This window comes from Glycine max, chromosome 8 (assembly GCF_000004515.6).
Source record: "Glycine max cultivar Williams 82 chromosome 8, Glycine_max_v4.0, whole genome shotgun sequence".
NCBI classification, from domain to species: domain Eukaryota; kingdom Viridiplantae; phylum Streptophyta; class Magnoliopsida; order Fabales; family Fabaceae; genus Glycine; species Glycine max.
In genome coordinates, this window is record NC_038244.2 from 38,864,572 (window position 1) to 38,889,231 (window position 24,660).

Genomic DNA, 24,660 nt, shown 5'->3' on the forward strand with positions numbered 1-24,660 from the left:
GTGAGTTATTAAGTAAAGGGAGGAGGCTTCGAATAAGATGACATTAATGCAAACATTAGATTATATGAACCTCCAATATCATTGTAAGTAGCACCTATAAATTTTGGCATTACCAAACTTGAGGTCTAATATCATTGTGTCCCATCCATATCACCATTATTGTGATCTGAGATGTCATCAATTAGGATTGAATTGTGAATCACAAAATTTCGTTCATCAATATAAATGTAAGCAACACCTATAAATTAATAATTAATAATTTTAGGCATCAAACACAGAACAATACATTTAAAAGCTAAGAGTAGAAACTTGTATTTTCACATTGACATGGTGTGCCTAGAATGCTCTGTTCATCATAATCAACACCACCTAGGAGAAAAATCGCACAGACAATGGAAGACATACCCACAGAGGTTAGCAGAGGTAAAAAAAAAGCAACAAACCCACATGAAGGAAAAGTTCAGCAGAATAGAGAGAATGAAAAGGAACGAAAATGCAAACCTGGACAACAAAAGCAACCCAAAAAGCAGCACAAAATCGCATTTTCAGAGTTCGAGAGGAAAACACCTTGGCAATGCCAAATGTCTCTTCTATTACGAAGACCACCTGGTTGCGAAGCTTATCCAGGGGATGTTTTTTATTTATATTAACGTCTTTTGGAAAGAGCCGTTAAATTAAGGTCTCAATTAGGCGAAGGAAGTGCGACTGCTTTACCAATAGTTGAAACTTAATCGGGAGATGTTTCAGCTTATATTTATAAAGTAAATCAGCTGAATGTATGACATTAAGGAATAAAAAATGTAAGAAGCTCAATATCAATTTTGTACAATTACCTATATCCATGGTTGTTTCTGTCTCATCCAAATCACCATTATTGTGATCTGAGATGCCATCAATTAGGTTTGAATTGTGAATCACAAAATTTCCTTCATTTGTTGGCTGAGATGGGGATCCATTTTTATCTTGCACAACATATGTAATAGCATCAAATATACCAGTTGATTAACCCAAAAAAAACCCTAGAAACATATAAAAGACACAATTTTAATTGTAAAAACAATATAAAACCCTGGAATATTGGGTTAATTCATGTTGAAAAACAGTCTAGAAAAAAGACTTGGAACATCAGCCTGCAGGAAAAATTCCAAGAATATTTCCTCTTTCGGATGTACTTGAAATGTAAATAGATTTCAAGAAAACCGGGTATCGAAAACAAATCCGTTGACTACATCTGTTTTCTTTTAATTGTAAAATTTGACAATAGTAGAAAAACAAAGGGTTGATAGATTAAGTAGCTGATAGTGAGTGAAACGAAACTTGGTTCTGTGTGTTTAAATCCATGGATATCCACCCTACCAAAACCAAACCTGGAAGTGTGTAACCCAAAACAAACTCACTGAAAAATCAAAGGTTTAGGTAAAAACCCAAATAATCTATCTGACGAAGTAACCAAGCACAAGAAATGTGTATTAGCATGTGCCTTCAATCACAATCAAACGTTTCTTTAGGTAAAAAGAAAAAAGTAACCAAGGAAAAGAAATGGATATTAGCCTGCGCCTTCAAACACCTCCTATGTCCATGATATTCCAGCCACCTTAAAAAAACAAACGTGAGAACACGAACTTGCAGAAAGATCCAGTCTTTTTTTTTGAACAAAGGCATAAACGATAAACAACTCAGCAATATGAGGTTCAGGAAATAATAGCAACCATCCATCCAAATATGGGGCAAAAAAATAAACATTTGCTTCAACAAAATAAAAAAAGGTCAATATAAATATTGTACAATTACCTATATCCATGGTTGTTTCTATCCCATCCATATCACCATTATTGTGGTTTGAGTTGCCATCAATTTTAAGGTCTCAGTTAGGTGAAGGAAGTATGACTGCTTTACCAATGGTCGAAACTCAATCGGGAGATGTTTCAGCTTATATTCCTACTAATGTATTTTCTATTACAGATGACCCATATAAAGTAAACTAGCTGAATGTATGTAAATAAGGAATAAAAAAAAATGTAAGAAGCTCAATATAAATTTTGTACAATTACCTATATCCATGGTTGTTTTTGTCCCATCCATATCACCATTATTGTGATCTGAGATGCCATTAATAAAGTAAACTAATTTTTTATTGGCTGAAAAGATTTGTGATCATAATCAACACCATCTAGGAGAAAAATCGCACAGACAATGGAAGATATACCCACAGAGGTTAGCAGAGGTAAAAAAAAGTAACAAAAAGAAAGCAACCCAAAAAGCAAACCTGGACAACAAAAGCAACCCAAAAAGCAACACAAAATCACAGTTTCAGAGTTCGAGAGGAAAACACCTTGGCAACTGGTTCTATGAGTTTAAATCGATGGACAAAGTAACCAACCAAAAGAAATGTGTATTAGCCTGTGCCTTTAATCACAATCAAACGTGTTTTTAGGTAAAAAGCAAAAAGTAACCAAGCAAAAGAAATGTATATTAGCCCGTGCCTTCAAACACCTCCTACGTCCATGATATTACAGCCACCTTAAAAAAACATACGTGAGAACACGAACTTGTAGAAAGATCTGGCCTTTTTAACAAAGGAATAAACGATAAACAACTCAGCAATATGAGGTTCAAGAAATAATAGCAACCATCCATCCAAAAATGGGGCAAACAAATAAACATTTGCTTCAACAAAATAAAAAATAAAATACACAAACATACAGATCAACCATGAATACATATAAATCCAGTACAACAATCATAGTTTAGCATGGGAAATAATGATAACAAAGAAGACGACGACACGAAAATGTAAAATCCAAATCGCACAAAGGTTGGACCTTTTTTCTTGTACAAAAAGTAAAAAAACAAAACAAAAATACTCAAACATGCAGATCGTACATGTGGGAAACAATGCAAGATAATGGAACGCAACAATCACCCTCAGAAAGATCGAACCTTTTTGGTTACACAAAGACATAAACAAAAGCAAACCAACATACCGAAATAGTCTACCCCAAACGTTAAAGTTTTGAAAAAAATAACAAAATGTTGGAACTGGGAGTAAATGCAAAATAATCGAACACAGGGACAACCACAAAAAGATCGAACCTTTTTGGTTGAACAAAGTCATAAATTGCACAGAGAAGGGAAACCATGCCGACAAAGGTCAAGAGCACCCAAAAATAATCGAACGCAGGAGGTACCCACATGAAAATACATACTTGGGCAACAAAAGAATGCCGAGAAACACAAAGCTCACAAAGCTAAACACAAAGGTCACAACTTTAGTGATCGAGAGGAACATAAATGTCATAGCCACAGTTATGGAGAGGAATGGAAAGCTCTGAACCATGGATAGGAATGGACAGGAACGAAAATGACAAATGGAATGGTGAGAAGTCGAGAGGAACACAAAGGTCACAGCCACAGTCATGGAAAAGAACGAAGAGCTGTGGAGAGGAACCGAAAGCTGTGAACTATAGAGAGAAATGAAGAGGAACGAAAATGACAAACATAATGGTGAGTAGCCGAAACTCTTCGGTTACCCACATGCCACCGGGAAGCAAAACGCGTGAACGCATGCCACGTGTTGTCAATATAATTAAAAATTTCAAAAATGCACGAACAGTTTTGGACAGGAACAAAATCCCCAAGACAACGACACCTCAACAAGTTAGATGCACTTTGGTACTTTCTACCTTTATCAGGTCTTGTTTATATAAATAGATAGATAAGTGGTAAAAGTAAAACTAAGGGAATTTAATACATTTATTTAGATAAATAAATGTGTGAATATTATATATTATTTTATATAGTATTTAATTTGATAAAAAAAAGTAATATGTAGAAAATGAACATTATGTGCATCTGACACGCATCATTAAAGGTTTTCAACATGCACGTGCAAAGTAACCGCTTCACTGATTTTTCATTGAAATTTGACAGATTTACTCATGTGATTAACATTTACTAACTATCTTTCATATGTCAATGTTGTAAAAAAAAAAAAAAAAACTAAATAGCTTCCAAAATCATCCCTAGGAGAAAAAAATGTAAACTCGTCCATGTTTTTTTTTTTTTATTAAAATTTAACAAAATTCATCCGTGGTAACAAATGACTCCTTTTATTTTAAAATTATTCTTACCACTCAATTTCTCTCCCTCAACACCCCTTTTTCATTTTCTTTTCACCCAAAATATTTTATCTCTAATACTTTCCTCCTAAACCGTCAACACTCTTTGTTCTATATTATATTTTTTTTATCAGTTTAATGTCTACGTCATGATAAAATTATTCTACAAATACATAATGTTTATGCACTAACACATTGTATAACTTTTTTTTATCGGTAAATGTCAATTATTAATATTTTGTTTTTTTATTAATGGAAGAAATTGAATTTGCGATCTTTTTCTCCTTTTTTTTTCTTCTTTTTACCGCACAACTAACCTTATAATTCCACCTTGCTATATATTATATGAAAATCTAGTTCAGGAATTTAATTAAAATTTTCCAAAAAAGTTCATGGTCCTGCATTATTATGTATTGAACGTAAATATTTTTAATTACATATATGGATTTTCTAAATATATACCCACCTATTTTTTTAAGAAAATAATTTGTTAGCAAGTTAAATATTACTTTTTGTTTATTATTTTTATTTTTTTAATTTTATTTTGGTATATTAAATTTTAAATTTTTTATTTTAATCCTTTATGTTTTCAAAAATTTTATTTCGATACATTAAGTTTTAAATATTTTATTTTGATCCTTTTATATTTTTAAAGTTTTATTTTGATTATTTTTTTTATTTTTTGTTAAAAATGTTAGTGTTCCGTTAATGTTTTAAATTTTGATGGAGCATAAAATAATTAATTTAAAATAGTAATGGTTAAAATAATTAATTATTTCAAAATTTAAAACATTAACGAAAAAAATAAAAGAAATAACAACAATGAAACTTTCAAAAATATAAAATATTAAAATGAAACTTTTAAAATTTGATATAACAAAATAAAAAAACAGACTAAAAGTAACATTTAATATTTTTAAATAATTATACTTATAATTTTGTTAATGTACTATAGAAAAAATAAGTGGATATATTTTAACAAAATCTACAAATATTTATTAACTACACTCACTTATCTTTTTAAATCTAATGTTAGAATTCAAACACCGGACAACTTAATAAGAAGTCTTAGTTATCATGTTCAATTCCCACAAACAAACAAAAAACACACACGAAAACTTGATTAAGAAAGAAAAGTTATTAATTTTTGGTTTTCAAGATAGTTTCTAATTAATTTCTCATTAAACACCCCATGTTTCTCAATACTAAGCCTTAACTATTATTGAGATTTTTTTTTTATTCCATGATCATGGTGGGTGTGATTTGAATGCCACTGTCCAAGCTCCACATTTACTCACTCACCAAATATTGTCGTTTAATGGAAGCAATCAAACAAATGGTGAGGCATGCAGTTGTGTCACTTCAAAAACCATCCAATGACGCATTGTCCGCGCCTACACCTTATCCTAATCACACAGCAAACTCATCAGTGGCATTATCATAAATATTTCCGTCAGTGGCATTTTTACTTTACATATCACAATAATAATGCCACAGGAGCACCCCTTTTGCTCTTTCTTTCTCCTTCTTCTTCTTCAACATTGCTATGTTGAAATAAAAAAAGTCCTCAAACTAAGCTTTTAAGTCATAGCAAAGTAGTGGTGTGAATTCCCAGGTACCCTTCATTTTGTTTGGTTTTCTATGTTGTTTTTGGTTAACAACATACAATTGGTGGTAGATGATGTTCAATTGGAATAATCGTTTCCTACACAACATGTACTTATTGTTGGAAATATATTAAAGAAGAGGACAGCTGAATATTGTAAATAACAAAAATGCATACTTTTATTTATTGCACACATTCAAACACTCCTCCTTGCATTAGTAGGTGCAAATTCCAAGTCTTTTTTTCAAATCTTCAAATTTACTTTTTGCAAGAGACTTTGTGAATATGTCTGCCAGCTGATCTTCAGTTTTGCAATACTTCAGTCTAACTACACGATCTTTCTAAACATCTCTGACGAAGAGTAGTTTGATGCTGAAATGCTTGGTCTTGCCATGAAAAATTGGATTGTTTGAGATAGCTATAGCCGCTTGATTATCAACCATGATTTTGGTACTTGTTTTTTTGCTTTAAGTGCAGATCATTTAAAATTTTTCTCAGCCATAAAGCATGATTAACAGAAGTTGTTGCAGCGATGAACTCTACTTCGGCTCTTGATTGAGCCACAATTTCTTGCTTCTTTGAACTCCAAGTAAATATTCCTGATTCGAAGTTGAAACAAAAATCAGAAGTGCTTTTCATGTCATCTAAAGACCCAACCCAATCACTATCAGAATAACCTTGCAACTCAAAGCTTGGTGTCAGGCAAAACTTAACACTGAAGCTTACAATTCCCTTGACATATCTAAGAACTCTTTTTGCAACTCTAAGATGAGACTCATTAGCATAATTCATAAATCTTGAAAGAACACTTATAGCATACATAATATCTGGCCTTGTTGTTAGATACATCAAGAAGCCAACCAAACTTCTATATTCGAACTCATCCACTTTAGTTGTTCCATCATCCTTGCACAACTTCTCTTTTTGACACATAGGAGTGCTCATACTCTTACAGTTACCCATGTGGAACTTCTTTAGAATCTCCTCTGCATACTTTTTTTGACAAATGAATATTTCATTTTGTCTCTGCTTGATTTCTATTATGAGGAAATAAGACATTTCTCCAAGACCAGTCATCTCAAAGACTCGCATCATGTCTTCTTTGAATTGTTGAATAAGCTCAATGTTGCTACCAGTGACTAAGAGATCATCCACATATAAGGATACCACAAAAAAATTATCACTGTCACCTTTAACATATAAAGTAGACTCACAAAAGCTTTTAACAAAGCCTAGTTTCAGCATGCATACGTCAATTTTGCCATACCAGGCTCTTGGAGCCTGCTTCAAGCTGTACAGTACCTTCTTTAATAGATACACCTTGTCTTCATCTCCTTTTGCAAGCCTTCAGGTTGCTCAACATAAATTTCTTCCTTTAGGAAGCCATTTAAGAAGGCTGACTTGACATCAAGCTGATAATCTTCCATTGCTTTTGTGTTGCAATAGCTAGTAACATTCTGATTGTATCTAGCCTTGCAACTGGAGCAAAAGTATCAACATAATCTACTCCAAAAACTTGAACATACTCTTTTACCACTAACCTTGCTTTATATTTTTTAATTGAGCAATCTGCATTCTCCTTTTTTCTGAACACCCACTTTACTCCAATCACCTTCTAATGTTGAGGTCTTTCAACTAATTCCCAGGTCTGATTTATTTTTTTTTTTTATCATAGCGAGCTCTTTCTACATAGCATCCATCCATTTAGGATTTTTTTTTTCTGCTTCCTGATATCCTGCTGGTTCAAGCACAATAAAATTGCACCTCTAATATATGCCAATAATTAATCTAGTGCCGCGAACAGGAGGATGATCAACTAACTCTTCTTGATTCAAATCATCAGTTTGCTGATTTATTTATTTTTTTATCATTCCAGCTCCACTTCTCATTCTCCATGAAACTTACATCCCTACTTATTAGAATTTTTCTTGTGTCAAGTTCAAAAATTCTATAAGCTTTAGATGTTAGGCTATACCCGATAAATATGTCGGGTTCCGCTCTTTTGTCCTACTTGTCTCGCTTAACCTGTGGTACATTCGTAAAACACAAACAATCGAAAACTTTCAGATTTTTTAATTTTGGTTTAAAGCCATACCAGGCCTCAAAAGGAGTCTTCCCATCAATTGCTTTTGTGGGAAGTCTGTTCAACAAAAGTACAACAGTATTTGTTGCCTCCGCCCAATATTCTTTGGGAAGTTCCTTCTTATGAAGCAGCCATCTAGCCATCTCCATTATGGTTCTATTTTTCCGCTCATTGACCCCATTTTGTTGTGGAGTGTATGGTGCTGTAAGTTGATGCTCAATTCCAGTCTCCTCAAAGAATTTATCAAATTCATTTGAGGTGTATTCCTTTCCGTTATCTAACATCAAAACTTAAATTCTAAAGCCACTTTGGTTCTCAATTCAGTTCTTGAATTTGAAGAACACACTTGCAACCTCTGACTTGAACCTAAGAAAATAGATCCAACACATCCTTGTATAATCGTCAATAAAAGCAATGTAATATTTACTCCTATTTAGTGAAGGAGTTTTATGAGGTCCGACAACATCTGTATGAATGAGTTGCAGCTTCATGTTGGCTCTCCAAGCTCCCTTTTGGAAAGGAAGCTTTGCTTGTTTACCAAAATGACATGCCTTGCAGCTTGGTAGATTGAACTCAATATGGGGAAAGCCACGAACTAACTCCTTCTTTTGCATATTCAAAATTGTTACGTGATGAAAATGACCTAGCCTCTTATGCCAAGTCTCTGTGTTTGTCATAGTAGCCTAATAAGCTGCTTGCTCCTTCTCCATTGGTTCAAGTGAGAAACTCTTGCCTCTCATTTTAATTCTTATGACCTCATTGTCATACGGATCCTTGATCGTGCACTGCTTTTTCTCAAAGAAGACTTTGAATCCCTTCTCAAGTAGCTGCCCAACACTCAGTAATTTCTGATCAATGTTAGGTACATACAAAACATCATAAATTTGTTTTGTACTTGTGCTACTCTTTATAATAACAGTTCCCTTCCCTTTGACAGTAATGTAATCGACATTGCCAATTCTAACTTTGGATACTTGTGACTTGTCCAAATCTCTAAAGAGTTCTTCATTACTGGTCATGTGATTAGTACAACTACTTTCTACAAGCCAACAGTCACTAGAGCTTGAACTACTGCTTGTAAAATATGATGCTACGAATAGTTGCTGCTCTTCCTCTTGTTCGCTTACTGCTTGGGCATCGTTCTTCCAGTGAGAATTGTTTTTGCATATTCTTTCGTGGTGGCCAAGTTTATTGCACTTCCCACACTTTACATCAGGTCTTCTCCAACATTTGAAAGCAGGATGACCCTTCTTGTTACAATGTTTGCAAGGAGGAAATTCCCTCTCCTTTTCGCCAGCTGTAACACTTGGTTGAAATTCTTCTTAAAACTCCTCCTTTTGTCTTTCTCTCCTTGATTGCTTTGTAAGTTAGCCTGCAATGCTCCTTCCACAAAATCTTCACTCCTCATCAGTCTCCTTTGTTCTTGAGCCTGTAAGGCATTGTTTAGTTCCGCCAAGGTGATTTTTGATACATCTTTGCTATTTTCCATGACAGATATAGTAGCATCAAATCTTTCATGAAGGGTTACAAGTATTTTCTGAACGATTCTAGAATAAGAAAATTCAGAACTAAGCAGCCTTATTTGGTTAGCAATGCTAAGAAGCTTATCTGTGTACTCATTGATTGTCTCTGATTCCTTCATTCGCTGCATCTCGAACACACGAATTAGATTGAGCACTTGCATACCTTTAACTTTGTCATCTCCTTCATATTCAGCTTTAAGGAAATTCCAAACTTCAAATGCTATGTTTTGGTGCATGATTCTGGTAAAATTCTCTTCTGAAACAACATCAAATAATGTAGCTTTTTCCTTCGACTTCCTTGATTTCTTTAAAGTATGACTCTTCAGCTGAGCCATGGTTAGGTTATCTTCATAGTCTTCCTCAATAACTTCCCAGAGATCATTCGCTTCAAGGTGGGCTTTCATCCTAGCTGTCCATAATTTATAATTTTTACCCTTAAACAAGGGTGTTTTAGAATCCATGTTATGGATTGAATCAAGGAATGTAAGATTTGTTGTTGAATTACTCATAGATCCCCTTGAGAAAAAAATAGCTCCTGATACCAGTTTGTTGGAGATATATTAAAGAAGAGGAGAGCTTAATATTGTAAATAACAAAAATGCACACTTTTATTGATTACATCAAATATTGCTTAAATAGATTGAGTTAAAAAATTGAAAAAACAGAAAATAGCAACTAGCTAGCTAAACTTCAGCAAGTAAGCTTAAGCCACTAAATGACTGGTACATAATAGTCACATAACCTAACAACAAACTCCTTAAAACTTGGTAAATAAATTAAACGTGAAAATAAAAAATAAAAAATCAAAGCTACTGATGCACACATTTGCACACGTTCAAACACTTATGTTATTTTATATGTCATATTTATGTTTTTATTATTTATCGAAATCATATTCTATTTATCTTTTTGTGTATGTTATATTAATTTTCTAGTATTAGTGGAAGGATATAACTACTTAGGGAATTTCCCTTTTAGTAATGGATGATTATGGTTTGATTGAAACCAGTTTGAAAATTAATCTATATATATTTTTCTGCATATTGTTATAGAGGAGCTATATGCTAATTTATGGAGTACTAAGAGTATATCTGTAATCATTCATGTCAACGGAATTGGTAAATCTGTGTCTGATAATTGACAGTTTAGGACTTCAGTGCTGAAGATTGAGTAGTTTGGTCGATGGTTCTGTCTTGTTATAGAAACTTTGTTTAATTATCATATATACATATATATTAATCAACAAGCTTTATCTTTAAGTTCTTGATGTGGCTGGGGATGGTGCACTCACTCAGCCATATCAGACCATGGAATCTGCTTTCTCCAAAGCAGATACTGTGAGCAATGCAAATGTTGTATGGGTTAGTTTTTTGTCCCACTCAGCTTCTTGTAAAAATAAAACTCAAAATTCTCAATTGAATTGTTGATCAAGTTTGGCATTATAAATGTAATTAATAGTATTATGCAGAAGTTTAAGTTATCAGTTACTTTGGACAGAACTGGCACCCAATTTGGAAATGCACTTGCTTTAGAAAGAAAGTCTCTTTATCTTTTCAGTTAATCTTGTAGGATATTCAACTATACAGCCTATTAGCATTTATTGGACATGAAGAGTGGTTATATTAGCAATTTTCTCAATTCAATAGCCTATACCTACTCTTCAAAGAAACCTAGATTACAGGCCTACATCGGTGAAAAACAGCTAGTGTCGATGTCATATTAAAAAATCCTGACCAAAAAAAATCTTGACCGACATCGGTGAAAAAGAGCTTGTGTCAATGTTGGACCGTAAAAACCTTGGCCACCCCTAGTTGCGAGGGTTGAACGAGAGAGAGAGTCGTGAGCGTGAACGTGAGTGACAATGAGCGTCTCCGGAAAAAAGAATTTCAAATTCTTTAATTTTTATGAGAATTTGAAATCTCATTGTTTTAGTTAATCAAAATGATTCATAAAAATATCAAAATTTCAATTCTTTCAAATATTCTATCCAAACAAGTTATTTTATCATGAATCATTTTAAATTCCCCAAAAAAACAAATTCCTCTGCTGAATTGCTCCATCCAAACACACTATTAGACCGGAGTCTTCATTCCATGCCAATGATGTCATGTAATCTGCATTTTTTTTTCATTATCACATTAATGCCTGTAGTTGCTGCCAGACAAGGTAGCACATTGACTGAATGAGAAATTTGCTTGCACCATTGCAATTGATTCCTTTTTTGGTGTTATTTTGTTTCTCTTCATCTGGTTTCTATCTGTTAAAAGGTAAGCTGGTTATTATAGTGGAAGCATATGACACTTGTTTATGAGATCATTTTTTTTATCAAGGGGAAACCAATTTTCAATAGATATTTGAATAAAAGATACTGTTAAGGATGCATTTTTATGAGAAAATTTTTATATTTATGCTTCAACTTCACTTGGGGGTGAATAGTGGAGCTGCAAGGTTTGTCATTGAGCATCAGGCAGCAAATGAGCCAACTTTCCGCTGTCCAGATGAGTTAGGATGGCAACCGCAGGTGCGCCTTGATTGTGCTTTTTTTATTTATTGTAAAAGCTAAAGAGTTTTCCTTTATATTTTGAAGAGTACTCCTATGTTCTGCATATCCAAAACTCATTATTTGTTTTTCAATTTTCTTTCTCGGCAAGTCCCAATAGTCCTTGAGGATGGAGGAATTTCTCGAACCAGACAGGTAAATTGCATTAAATTGTGATTCATTACATGTAGGATTGCACTTTATTGGACAAGTTCCAATGAAAATTATAGGTTTGTGTGGTAACCTTTTACTCAATCTTTTTTTTTTCAATGAAACATGAAGACTATGGACATCATTAGTTTCGCCATAAAGTGGTTAAAGCTGAAGACTGCTTGTACTTTTTCTTGATTTTTTAATCCATTGAAGGAAAGTCTTTCCTCAGTCCTCTATACATCCTAGAAAGAGTTAAAAGATACAAAAACAATTGAGTAAAAGGAAGACAAGCACAAAACAGTTTTATATTGGGTTATGTTGTGAAGTCCTAATGTCACATAGAGTTGTATTTGATTGCTTTGTCTCACATGTCTAGATTTCATTAATAATTCAAATATTCAAAATTGATGGAAATTTTCCTTACCAGAGGAACTCACAAAAGATTTACCTTGATCCTGTTTCTGATTCACAAACTGATTAAGGGTGGAAAGGATTGTTGTCTCTCCTGCTTGCATGCTATTGTAGGCTGTAGCAATGCTATGAATTTGCAATTTAAAGAAGTTAACAATTAATTTCCATAATGCCTTCTTTGTTTCTTGTTTTTCTTTGCTAACTTCTTACTAACTGTTTGTTGAAGAATTCTATGCCCGTTGATGCAATCTTGAAATCCTTGAAGAAGGGAGAGCTTATGACGTGATGATTTCAGGCGACACAGGACGCTTTGTGTGCAATTATGTGTACTACCATAGCACTCCCTCCGATTTGCAGAACAGAAGGGTAACAAGTCTCTATTTGTCCATGTTCCCCTATTTTCAAGAGTCGATCAAGAAACCCAAATGCGATTCACAGCATCTCTTTTGGATGTCATTGCTTCTGCATGTTAATGCAACATTGGATATGTTTACAAGGATTGCCATGTCCACTTGTAAATCATCTGTCTCAAAGAGCAATGCAATTATAAAGCAATCTATGATGAATGAACTGCAAAGTTGTTTATTTTTTTCTGGACCATTGTTAAAATTTGGGTGTTATGCTAAAGTTTTAAATGCTTTGTAACCAAGTTTCATCACACCCCACTATGTAGTTCAATGCTGTTCTATACAACACCTAGGATGGTCAATACTCTATATTCTAGACATTTATTCTATAGGAAGGAAGCAGAATGAGTTGGGTTAGCTATGCCCTTTAACATGTGAATGTTATGGAAAGGCATAGGTAGGTGCTAAAGTTAGCATATATGGGGATTGTCTTCCAAGCATCATAAAGGTTGATCAGCTTTTTGTGGTGTGATGTATTGAAGCTTTTTAAAATTTTGTGGTCTCCAGAGGTAACACGCAACTTGCAAGTGATTTTTTTATTTATTAATAATAACGGTAATTATTCTATTCGGCATTTAGTTACATTTAAGTTTATCATTTCTTCTTAAGAGTGTATTTTTTGACAAGTAATAATGATTTTTTTTTTAATTTTTGAGAATCAAAAACTGTGTCAAAAAATTCAAAATAATTCACTTATTCTAATCAATCAATTGAGTTAGATCTCTTCATAATAATATATTTTTTTTTGTAATTAATAAGTGTTGAAAGTTATATAACCAATAGTTTATATATATATATATATATATATATATATATATATATATATATATATATATATATATTTTACAGCCTTACACTATTAATTTAAAAGTTTTTATAGTATCAACAAGTTAAAAATCATTTTTTATGTTGTATATTTTTTTAAGTAATTTTATAAAAGTTAAAAAATTTATTATGATAGTTTTTTATTCACAATATGTCAAAAATATTTACGCTGACATTATATATATTATTTATTCCATAATAATCTGTTCACTGATTTCATGACTTTATTTTAAATTTGTCATTTGCCAATTTAGTTGAGCTTGAAATATTGGCTTAGGTTAATATTTCAAAATTCTTCCTAAGATATACATGGTTGTTACTTTGATAGTCATTTTGTTTTAGAGTACTACTGATTGTGTCACTTTTTGACTGGCTGATTATGTCACTTCGTCACTCAATATAACATGAAAACTTTCTTCGCTGGAATCGTTGTGAAAATCAGCCTAAAAATGAGGGGTGTTAGATGACAACCTTAATCAAACAACTATGGATGTCTAGATCACAAATCCTCTCATGCTAAAATACAAAAGTTGTACATAATTAGGTCATATGAATGAGTGGAACTCCTATAAGAATTAATACGGTTTTGTTAATGGATTGATGTTATGGATACAAAATTACGAGTTTTTTTATATAAAAAATATTTATTGCATCAAAATGTAAAAGTAATTTATTTTATTTTTATCAAATAAAAACTTTCTAATTTTATATATTTAAAAAAAAAAATAAAGACAAAACATGATTATTTTTTTTTGGTACGAGGTACCGTATATATTCCACAAATGACAATGTTTGTTTATCTCTGTTTTGTAAACACAAAATTAATTTTGCAGTGGACCCAATAATTTTTCTTTTTCCTGGATTAAGGTATGCCCATAATAAGAAGCTATGAGACTATTCTTTGAAGTGTAAAAATTATTAAAATAAATTGTCTGTTCCAATAAATTTTTTTTTCATACGTATGATCAAAAAATCAAATCTATGTTATTATGTTTAAAAACTTAATTATCTATCAAACTATTAAACCTTGTTGGTGACCAAAAGTTATATACTTATCATAATAATTTCATCTCATACTATTGTCATTTCTAAAATGTGATCTCGTCATTCTTTCTGCATGAATTTATTATATAAATTTGGTTCATTTGATAATTTGGTTTTCAATATTTAATAAAAATGTTAATTTTTTTAGATAACCATGAAATTAGTTCAAAATATTCATAAATTTGATTAATAATTAATTTTTCATATATATCTGATTGGTCATCTCTAATATAATATATTTTTTTATTATATTTTTTTCAATATAAGTCACAAACTCAAGATCTTATTTAAAGAGATCTTAGTTCCTTTCATACTAACAATTTGTTGCTCTACCATATTACTATGTTAGCATATTCATGCTAATGAGATGTGAGGTGAATATTTCACTAAAATATTATATGTCAAGGTAACATGTGGATTAAAACTATACAATTAATATATCAAGAGACTAAATTTGTATAGAAAATGAAAGAACCAAATTGGTTAAATGGTGGTAATAAATAGTTAAATACCAAAAGTACAATAAAGATTCAAATCTATATATATAATTACACTTTTCATCTCCTAATATTTTCAGAAATTCAAATCTAGTCCTTAAATTTCTTTCACAAGTTTAGTTAAAAGATCATTTTAATTTTGGTATATTCATTAATTTAATTTAATGTTCAATATTTTAAAATATTGCACGACTAAGCATGTAAAACTAAGTGCACTAAGGAATTTTATTCGGATAATTGATATCTGAGTGTTCTAAATTCTAATGTATTGTATTTTATTCCTATAAATATAAAAAAAAGGTGTTTCTTCTTAATTTGAGTATTAGGTATGCACAATTTAAATTATTAAAATTGAATTTTGAGGAATTGTTGACCGAGTAAAGTAAGTAAGACCGAGTCTAGCTTGCATAAGAGGTAAATATAAATTTGTTTGTAAGCGTTTTTGTAACCCGGATTTTCTTGGCTTGGACTGGGCCCTACCCTAAATTTTTTATATAAAAAATTAAAATTTTTAAAAAGAACAAATTTGTAAAATTGAAACAGAAAAACTAATTTTGAATTTCAACGACAAAATAGACGCCGAAGTACAAGTATTCTTCTCGAATTAGGACAGAACATTCCCGTTGCATAGTATTGTGAGAGATTCATGGTCGTGTCCTTAATTCAAACTTGAAAACTTGCACCCCTTCACAAAATTCCACAAGTCTCAGTCACTCCCAATGCTGGTTTCAACGCTGAAACCATGGTGGAGTTGGATGCAAAAGCCTCTACTCCACTCCTTCATCAGAGCCATAACAACTCTTACACCAATACCTCCACACACTTTTCTTCACCTTCACAACCCCAGCGACAGTGTCATCTACCTCAAGAACCGCGAAATCGACGCTTTCATAAAACTTAGAAACCTGAACGCTGCACTCGCAGTGTTCCACACCACGCCACTGCGCGACACTGTCACCTACAACTTAATTATTTCCGCGTTCCGAAACCAACCAAATCACGCTCTTCGTTTCTACGCTGAAATGGGTTTGCGTGGAATAAGAGAAAGCCCAACCACGTTAACCTCTGTTATAGCGGTTTGCACCAACGCTATGTTTTTCAAAGAGGGTGTTCAGGTGCATTGCAGGGTGATCAAGTTCGGGTTTACATGCAACGTGTTCGTGGGTGGTGCACTTGTTGGGTTTTACGCGCACGTGGGGGAATGTGGGGTGGCACTGGACTTGTTTGATGAGTTGCCAGAGAGAAACTTGGCTGTCTGGAACGTCATGCTGCGTGGGTTGTGTGAACTGGGTCGTGTAAATGTTGAAGACTTGATGGGGTTTTATTACCCTCGGATGCTTTTTGAAGGTGTGCAGCCAAATGGGGTTACGTTTTGTTATTTGCTTAGAGGCTGTGGTAATCAGAGACGGTTGGAGGAAGGGAAGAAGATTCAAGGGTGCGTTTTGAAGATGGGTTTGGTGGAATCGAGTGTTTTTGTTGCCAATGCTCTGGTGGATTTTTACTCTGCGTGTGGGTGTTTTGTTGGTGCAAGGAGGTGTTTTGAGGACATAGAAAACGAGGATGTTATTTCGTGGAACTCGTTGGTTTCGGTTTATGCGGAGAATAATATGTTAATTGAGGCTTTGGAGGTGTTTTGTGTCATGCAAGTGTGGAGGAAAAGGCCATCAATTCGTTCTTTGGTGGGTTTGTTGAATTTGTGCAGTAGAAGTGGAGAGCTTTGTTTGGGGAAGCAGGTTCATTGTCATGTGATGAAGTTTGGTTTTGATGAAGGGAGTGTGCATGTTCAATCTGCTTTGATTGATATGTATGGAAAGTGCATGGACATTGAGAGTTCTGTGAATGTATTTGAATGCCTTCCCAAGAGAACTTTGGATTGTTTCAACTCATTGATGACCTCTTTGTCTTATTGTGATGCGGTTGACGATGTGGTTGAATTGTTTGGTTTGATGTTTGACGAGGGTCTTGTGCCGGATGGAGTTACCTTATCAACCACACTGAGGGCATTGTCAGTGTCCACTTTAGCAAGTTTTACGAGTTCCCAGTTACTACATTGTTATGCATTAAAATCTGGACTTGGAGGAGATGCTGCAGTTGCATGTTCCCTCGTGGATTCATATTCAAGATGGGGCCATGTGGAGCTTTCTCGTCGAATTTTTGAGAGTCTTCCTTCTCCAAATGCTATTTGCTTCACATCCATGATCAATGCATATGCCCGAAATGGAGCGGGGAAAGAAGGAATTGCAGTGCTTCAAGCTATGATTGAGAGGGGACTAAAGCCTGATGATGTTACCTTATTATGTGCACTAAATGGTTGTAACCACACAGGATTAGTTGAGGAAGGAAGATTAGTCTTTGAATCGATGAAATCTCTTCATGGGGTCGATCCAGATCACCGCCATTTTTCATGCATGGTGGATCTCTTTTGCCGTGCAGGACTTCTACATGAAGCTGAAGAGTTGCTGCTACAGGCACCGGGAAAAGGAGACTGTTTTATGTGGAGCTCTTTGCTGAGAAGTTGCAGGGTCCACAAGAATGAAGAGGTTGGAACAAGAGCAGCACAAGTGTTAGTTGAGCTAGATCCAGATGACCCTGCAGTGTGGTTGCAAGCTTCAATTTTTTATGCTGAAATAGGGAATTTTGATGCATCAAGGCAAATCAGAGAGGTTGCTCTATCAAGGAAGATGACTAGGGAAATTGGTCATAGTTTAACTGAGATAAGACAATGACAGGGGAAAATAGAGTTCCTGAATTGATGAAGCATTTTCGCCCATTATTCACAGAAGATAAGACAATCATGTCATTTTGATGAGATGATGAAGATGTTTCCTAAGATGGTAAGGTCTTGTCTATTTGGGCAATCCTACAATCTAAGGGAAAGGTTTCTTTTGTAAGGAGTTTTTGGTGAGCATGCCTAGAAAATGAGGGTCGGCATTTGTATTCCCATGTTTGGTGTAACTAACTGACATCTTCTAAAGATAGAAAAATAATTTTTCTCCCTTTTATGTATCACATGGTATTATGCCTCTATACTAGTGCAATTTGAGATATAGAGTGGAATATGCAAAAAGACTCTCAGAGATTATACATCATTCACTTCTCTTTCAGGGCGGCGAAGTGGAGATAGTGCAACGGTGACTATTACTTGTGACTTTTGTAATTGGTTGATGAGTAAAGCAAAATACTACAAAAATATTTTTCCTTGTACTTTAAGTGTGGGCATGTAGAAAATTTTACACGTTCATCCACTTTCAAGCCAAGCCATAAAGCCCCCTCAAATCCTTCATTTTTCACAGCTAATCTTTGCATATAAATTATAACCAAAGTATTCATTCGAATTAATCAAATCAACCAATCCTTGCAATACAGACAACCGGGGCAAAAGAACATGGACAAATTCTTCTTGGTTTCCTTACTCGGTTTGCTCATAGCAGCTCATGGAGTTGCAGGAAGCATGATGTGTGACAACATTGGCATGCTTGAAGAACTTAAAAGCCTTGAGGCCCTGGACATAGAAGAAGAAAATGAGGTTGGACTTTCTGACATCCCTTCATGGAGAAGTGAGCATGGTGGAAAAGTTCTGGTGAATATTGATAGCTTTGGTGCTGCTGGAGATGGAGAATCTGATGATACTGAGGTAAGTTCTTTCATTATTATCGTTGACACATATATTATTTGTACTCTTTTGTTTTGCTCAAGATGCACTTCATTCATTTGACAATGTTCAACACAGGCTAATGTTTTTGCATCATTGATTGACCAGACTTATCATTGTGTAATAATGTTTTGTCCATTCTCTTTTCTGCTTGTGTGATTACCAGGCTTTACAAAAAGCATGGGGAGTTGCATGCTCTACACCAAAATCTGTTTTGTTAATTCCTCAAGGACGCCGTTACCTAGTTAATGCAACAAAATTCAGAGGGCCTTGTGAAGACAAGCTCATCATCCAGGTGATCAAACACACAAATATATAGATTTAATAGTTGTCCTATGATTAATAACATAGTATCTGCATTTCCAGATTGATGGTACTTTGGTTGCACCAGATGAGCCTAAGAACTGGGATCCAAAACTACCACGGGTTTGGCTTGATTTTTCCAAATTGAACAAAACTATTTTCCAAGGTTCTGGAGTTATTGATGGCTCAGGAAGCAAATGGTGGGCGGCATCTTGCAAAAAGAACAAGTCCAATGTAATTTTTGCAAAACATGGTGTTAGTCATTTTGCAACTTTATGAAAACTTAATAATAATTTCTGATTTTTCTCTTATTCTTTGTCACAGCCTTGCAAAGGTGCACCAACAGTAAGAACCATTTTCTTAACCTTTCTTGTCTTTTAAATTTCAAGCAGAAGGTTTTGCAAGATATGAAATCAAGATTACCAAATAATAATGTAGTTTAACTTTGAGGGGGTCATTGCAGGCATTTACAATTGATACAAGTTCATCCATAAGGGTGAAAGGACTAACAATCCAGAATAGCCAACAGATGCATTTTACTATATCACGATGTGATTCTGTTAGAATTACTGGCGTGAAAGTGTCAGCACCTGGAGACAGCCCAAACACTGATGGAATTCATATTAGTGAATCAACAAATGTCATAATCCAAGACAGCAAAATTGGAACAGGTTCTGAACTTGGTGTTCTTCCTTAACTTAGGTTCCATTTTGCTAAACAACAGAAACAACTATAATGGTTACCCTTCCAAACTTTGAAACTAAGAAACACAATAACTAACTATGAAAAGAATAAATAAATAAATAAAGATGAACTCTTGTGCTAAGATTTCTGCCACTGAAATAGATTAAAAGGATACTAACCATTTGTGTTTTGCCGTTTCATCATATTCGTATGCGCCATATTCAGGGGATGATTGCATATCAATTGTCAATGCTAGCTCTAATATCAAAATGAAGAGAATTTATTGTGGACCAGGACATGGAATCAGGTATCATCTATTCTTCATGCCTCCATTTAGTTTAAAATTACAAGTCACCTCACTCTTTGTTTGGTACATTAAATTTTTGTAGTATGGTTGTAGTTATACCATAACTTTTCCTAGTCATAAACTTTAATACAAATATTAACATGTGGCCTAAGGAATTTAAATTAGAAATGTCTTTATTGAGAGACAGAGAATTGTGTCTATAATTTACACAATAAATATTTTTTCATTTTAGTTTTTTAATCAATAATTAGCCAAAGCCAAACTTTAAATGAACAAATGAAATTCTTTATCCCATCATTTTGCTTCTCGATCTTTTCTCTTGGGGACAAGCTTAGTTGCATGAACCACACATGATGACTCATTAATTCAATGGTTTAGGTTAATTTTTTTTTTCTTCCATTTTCTTTCTTAGATAAACTCAAAGTAAAAAAGAAAACTTTTATCTGTTTCTGGGACACCCTTTTTTGAGTAAAGTTGTTTGTACCTTTTTCTAACCACTTTATTTTTCAGCATTGGAAGTCTAGGGAAAGACAACTCAACAGGCATAGTCACGAAAGTGATTTTGGATACAGCAGTTCTTAGGGAGACTACCAACGGTCTCAGAATTAAGACTTGGCAGGTAGTATCTCAATCTTGATGAAAATTATTTTAATCTTTCAATAAATTTATAATGTCATTATTTTAGTTTTTATTATTATTATCCCTTGTTGAAAGATTATTTCACACCCCTTAGATCCTTTGTGTGCTACGTTAGCATCATTAGAATTCTTTTTCGTAATATAGGATGATATATATAATCAAATTAAGAAATAAGTCTTTAATAAATTTATTTTTAAGCTATTATTATATATATAATATGTATTTTCTTATATTATTATTCTATTCTTTTTGTGCATCGGGTGTTAAGGTAATTTTAAATTAAAAAAATGTCCATGTCTCATAAAATGATATAATTTAATTGATTAAATAAAATGTATAAATTATCATAAATTTTTATCTTTAATTCGTATGGATAAAACAAACGTCAATGTCTCATGTGTTCTAACTGCCTTCGGAATAAAACGAGGTAAGGGAGAATATATGGACTGCCATATCTGTGAGAATTAGCAGGCAAGCAATCTTTATATTTTTATATAGGTGACCTTAATATCTGGTAACTGGTAAGTGAAGAAAAGGAAAGTTATGACTAGTGACTGACACATATATTTGACAGTGCCATGCCTACGAATATATGTATGTTTGTATTTAGATACGTAGGAGAATGAAAACAAAACAATTGCCTAGTAAGTGCCACCATATTTTTTTAGTATAAACGTAGTATGAAAATGTATATTTAATAAATGTAGTATGCGAAATTTCCTACATTGGAGATGTTATAATTCTAGTCATTTCTAACCTGTATTTAAAAACTGTGGAAATTAATATACTACAGTATTTGAGAATGACTTACATATGTTTTTCTGTCACATAGGGAGGTTCTGGATATGTTCGAGGGGTGCGTTTTCAGAATGTGAGGGTGGAAAATGTATCCAACCCCATTATTATAGACCAATTTTACTGTGATTCTCCAACCAATTGTGAAAATCAGGTACAGTCTACCAGTTCCAAGATAATCTCTTTCTAACTTTTTAGACTAATTATATCATTAATGTGATGATTATTTATCAACTAATTCATGATACCTTAATTTAATACATCTATTGTGAATATACTAAATTTATGTGAGCATTTGTCATCTATTAAGTTACTAGCATTGCATGATGGAGGATAAAAAAAAATCATAGTCGGAATTAAAAATGTGATATTATCGGCATATTAACTCCTACTCGTGTAGATTTTGCAGTTCCAATCAGATCATTTTTTCTCTAATCCTTTTATTTAATGTCCGATTATCTTGTATAAAAAAATGAACGTGGGAGTTTTCAAAATCAAAACAAACCAAAATAGCATTGCGTTTGTCAAATCAATATTTTAGCATAAATTATTATTATAGCCTAAGACACTAAGAGTGAGACAACTTGTTATTTTACGAAACTTGACAGAAATACTCTTGCGCTCTTCCCAAAATACTGTGGACCTGTTAAAAAAACTATATCCAAATTAATTAAAGAATAAAACAATTAAAATATAATATATATTAATAAAAATATATTTTTTTATTTTTTATAAAACAAAAAGATCATATTTATTAGAAAAAATGTCATTTATGTTGACAACAAGATCCAATATATAATTTTTTATTTAAAATAAAATATTTCTCTTAAAATTCATTTTAATCGTTAATAGTAGTTGGATCGGGCCTACCCATAACATTATGCAGTGAGAGTATTCTGCTTAGTATAAGATGTATTTTGAGCAAGACAAAATACAAATTATAAAAATGAAGAGCTGATTTTTGTACTTAAACATTAACGAGAGAACCAATAACTATGATAAGTACACAGTACATATTTCCTCGAGGCTCAAATATAAAATGAAAAAAACTTTTTTCTTGATTTAAAATATAAACAAATTCAATTAAGTTTACCTTATTCAATACTTTTTTCATTTAATTGAGTCGTTAGTTTTAATAAATCTTTTTTATTTTTGATATTAAATTCTAATGAAGGGTAAGTTGAGAAAAAATATTTTTTAGTTAAAATTAATGTAATTAAATATATATAAGAATGGAGAGAATAATACCCGGTTGTAATGGCCTAATAAACTTTATTTTTTATCAGCAATGATTTGAGAAACTAACAGACGAGTTTAAAGATTTAATGAATTAAGTGCCATAGACCCATAATGTTTTAATATTTAAAACCATTATTCATTGTTAAGTGTCTTAGGTCTAAAATATTGCTTGGGTTGACACAGAGCAACGACTTCAAACATTGATCTCATGAACTCTTATGTTTTCAGGCATCAGCAGTGGAGATAAGCGAGGTGATGTACCAGAACATAAGTGGCACTACAATGAGTGCTAAGGCCATTAAATTTGACTGCAGTGACTCAGTCCCATGCAGCAAACTAGTCCTTAGCAACGTTGACTTAGAGAAACAAGATGGCTCTGTTGAAACATATTGCCACTCAGCACAAGGCTTTCCCTATGGTGTGGTTCACCCTTCTGCTGATTGCCTTAGTTCAAGTGACAAAACATCTCAAATTGAAGAGTCAACTATAGAGGAAGAAGATATTCGTCACACTGAACTATAAGTTTGATTTCTAAAGATGAATTATACTATTTATAACCCTTTTATTAATATGATTTTATATCAAATGGGGTAAGAGTAAGATGCTTGTTTTATGTCACACTTAATCAGTAGTAGTAGTCATATGTTGTTGGAGGAGGCTTGAGATGAGTCAGAGACAAATCAAGGGAAGTATTGGTTATTAAATAATTAGACATTACAACAAAATTGATACGAGAGAATTGGCAATTCTAGCATATTCCATCAGCATCGATGAAACAAAAGTGACATCGATTTTATAATATTGATTGAGATTTTATTTTAATATAGTGTTGTGTTTGAAATTTGTGTCACTACTATTCGTTACTATTAATGTATTTTGGATTTAATTTTTGTTGGCAATTCTTTTTTGGTAGTAAATTCTTGGAGGAATGCATATCTCGTGTTGGCATTGAAAGTTGAAACTACATTTCCTTCCTTAAATTTTCAATTATAAAAAAATACACGTGTAAAATGATGTCAAACAGAGTAGTATCAAAATATTACTAATAAAAAACAAACAGCAATTTGACTTCAAGCTAGTTTGGCTATTTTCTTTTAATAAATATTCTTTCTGATCTAGATTATAAGAAAAAAAAAACATAATTCATATTCCATCTGGTCTTAAATGTAAAAAATACATTTTTTATTTCAAATATAAAAAAAATTCAACTAATTTTACCTCATGCTATTATCTCTAAAATATCTTTTATTTAATTGAATTTTTAATTCCAATGACTTTTTTTATCCCTTATATCAAATTTAAATGAAAGATATATTAAAAAAATAATTTTTAATTAAGATTGATACAAATAAATATAGTTAATTAACTTTCCTAATTAGTATTAATTGGTTTTTATTTTTATATTTAAGACAAAAAAATACTTATTAAAAAAATTTAATAACTTCAATTAAATAATTTTATTTTAAATTAAAAAATAAAAAATTTTCCTCGTCTATATCCAAAATTAGACCTTTTCCCAAAAAATTGTTACTTTAATAACTTTTATCTTGACGGTGGCAGCAACAATCTAAATTGGATTGGACTATCATGGGCCTATGTAAGAGAAGGTCCAATTATAGAAAACTCTGTCCTTTCTCACGGTTAAATATGCAAAAGCTAGTTTATTTTTAGTATTTACAATTATTATTATGTGAATTTTTCTTCAATTGAAATTTGGTCGGGTATGATTGGTATAGGCTATAAGTTAGAGAAGCAGACAAGATATAGGACCCGTGAGATAATGATCTACGCTTCATAATTAGCCTTTATATCTATTACTTAATGGCTACATGCAT

At 32.7% G+C, this 24,660-nt stretch overlaps 2 protein-coding genes and 1 long non-coding RNA gene across 3 annotated transcripts; all 3 read left to right on the plus strand.

Annotated features, from left to right (window-relative positions):
• Positions 1-5,602: 5,602 nt before the first annotated feature.
• LOC102669373 (uncharacterized) lies at positions 5,603-13,613 on the plus strand. The gene is made up of 4 exons (XR_003267952.2): positions 5,603-5,733; positions 11,767-11,851; positions 11,991-12,025; positions 12,660-13,613. It is a non-coding gene; the product is annotated as an uncharacterized lncRNA (long non-coding RNA).
• Positions 13,614-15,789: 2,176 nt separating this feature from the next.
• Positions 15,790-18,233, plus strand: LOC102669506 (putative pentatricopeptide repeat-containing protein At3g05240). Its single transcript, XM_006585882.4, has one exon. The coding sequence runs from the start codon at positions 15,926-15,928 to the stop codon at positions 17,930-17,932; it is 2,007 nt and encodes a 668-aa protein (XP_006585945.1). The 5' UTR covers positions 15,790-15,925; the 3' UTR covers positions 17,933-18,233.
• A 138-nt stretch (positions 18,234-18,371) lies between these two features.
• LOC100804067 (probable polygalacturonase At1g80170) lies at positions 18,372-23,561 on the plus strand. The gene is made up of 9 exons (XM_006585883.4): positions 18,372-18,840; positions 19,025-19,153; positions 19,225-19,395; positions 19,486-19,506; positions 19,625-19,832; positions 20,071-20,152; positions 20,663-20,771; positions 21,624-21,740; positions 23,054-23,561. The coding sequence occupies exons 1-9, from the start codon at positions 18,592-18,594 to the stop codon at positions 23,345-23,347; spliced, it is 1,380 nt and encodes a 459-aa protein (XP_006585946.1). The 5' UTR covers positions 18,372-18,591; the 3' UTR covers positions 23,348-23,561.
• Positions 23,562-24,660: the final 1,099 nt, after the last annotated feature.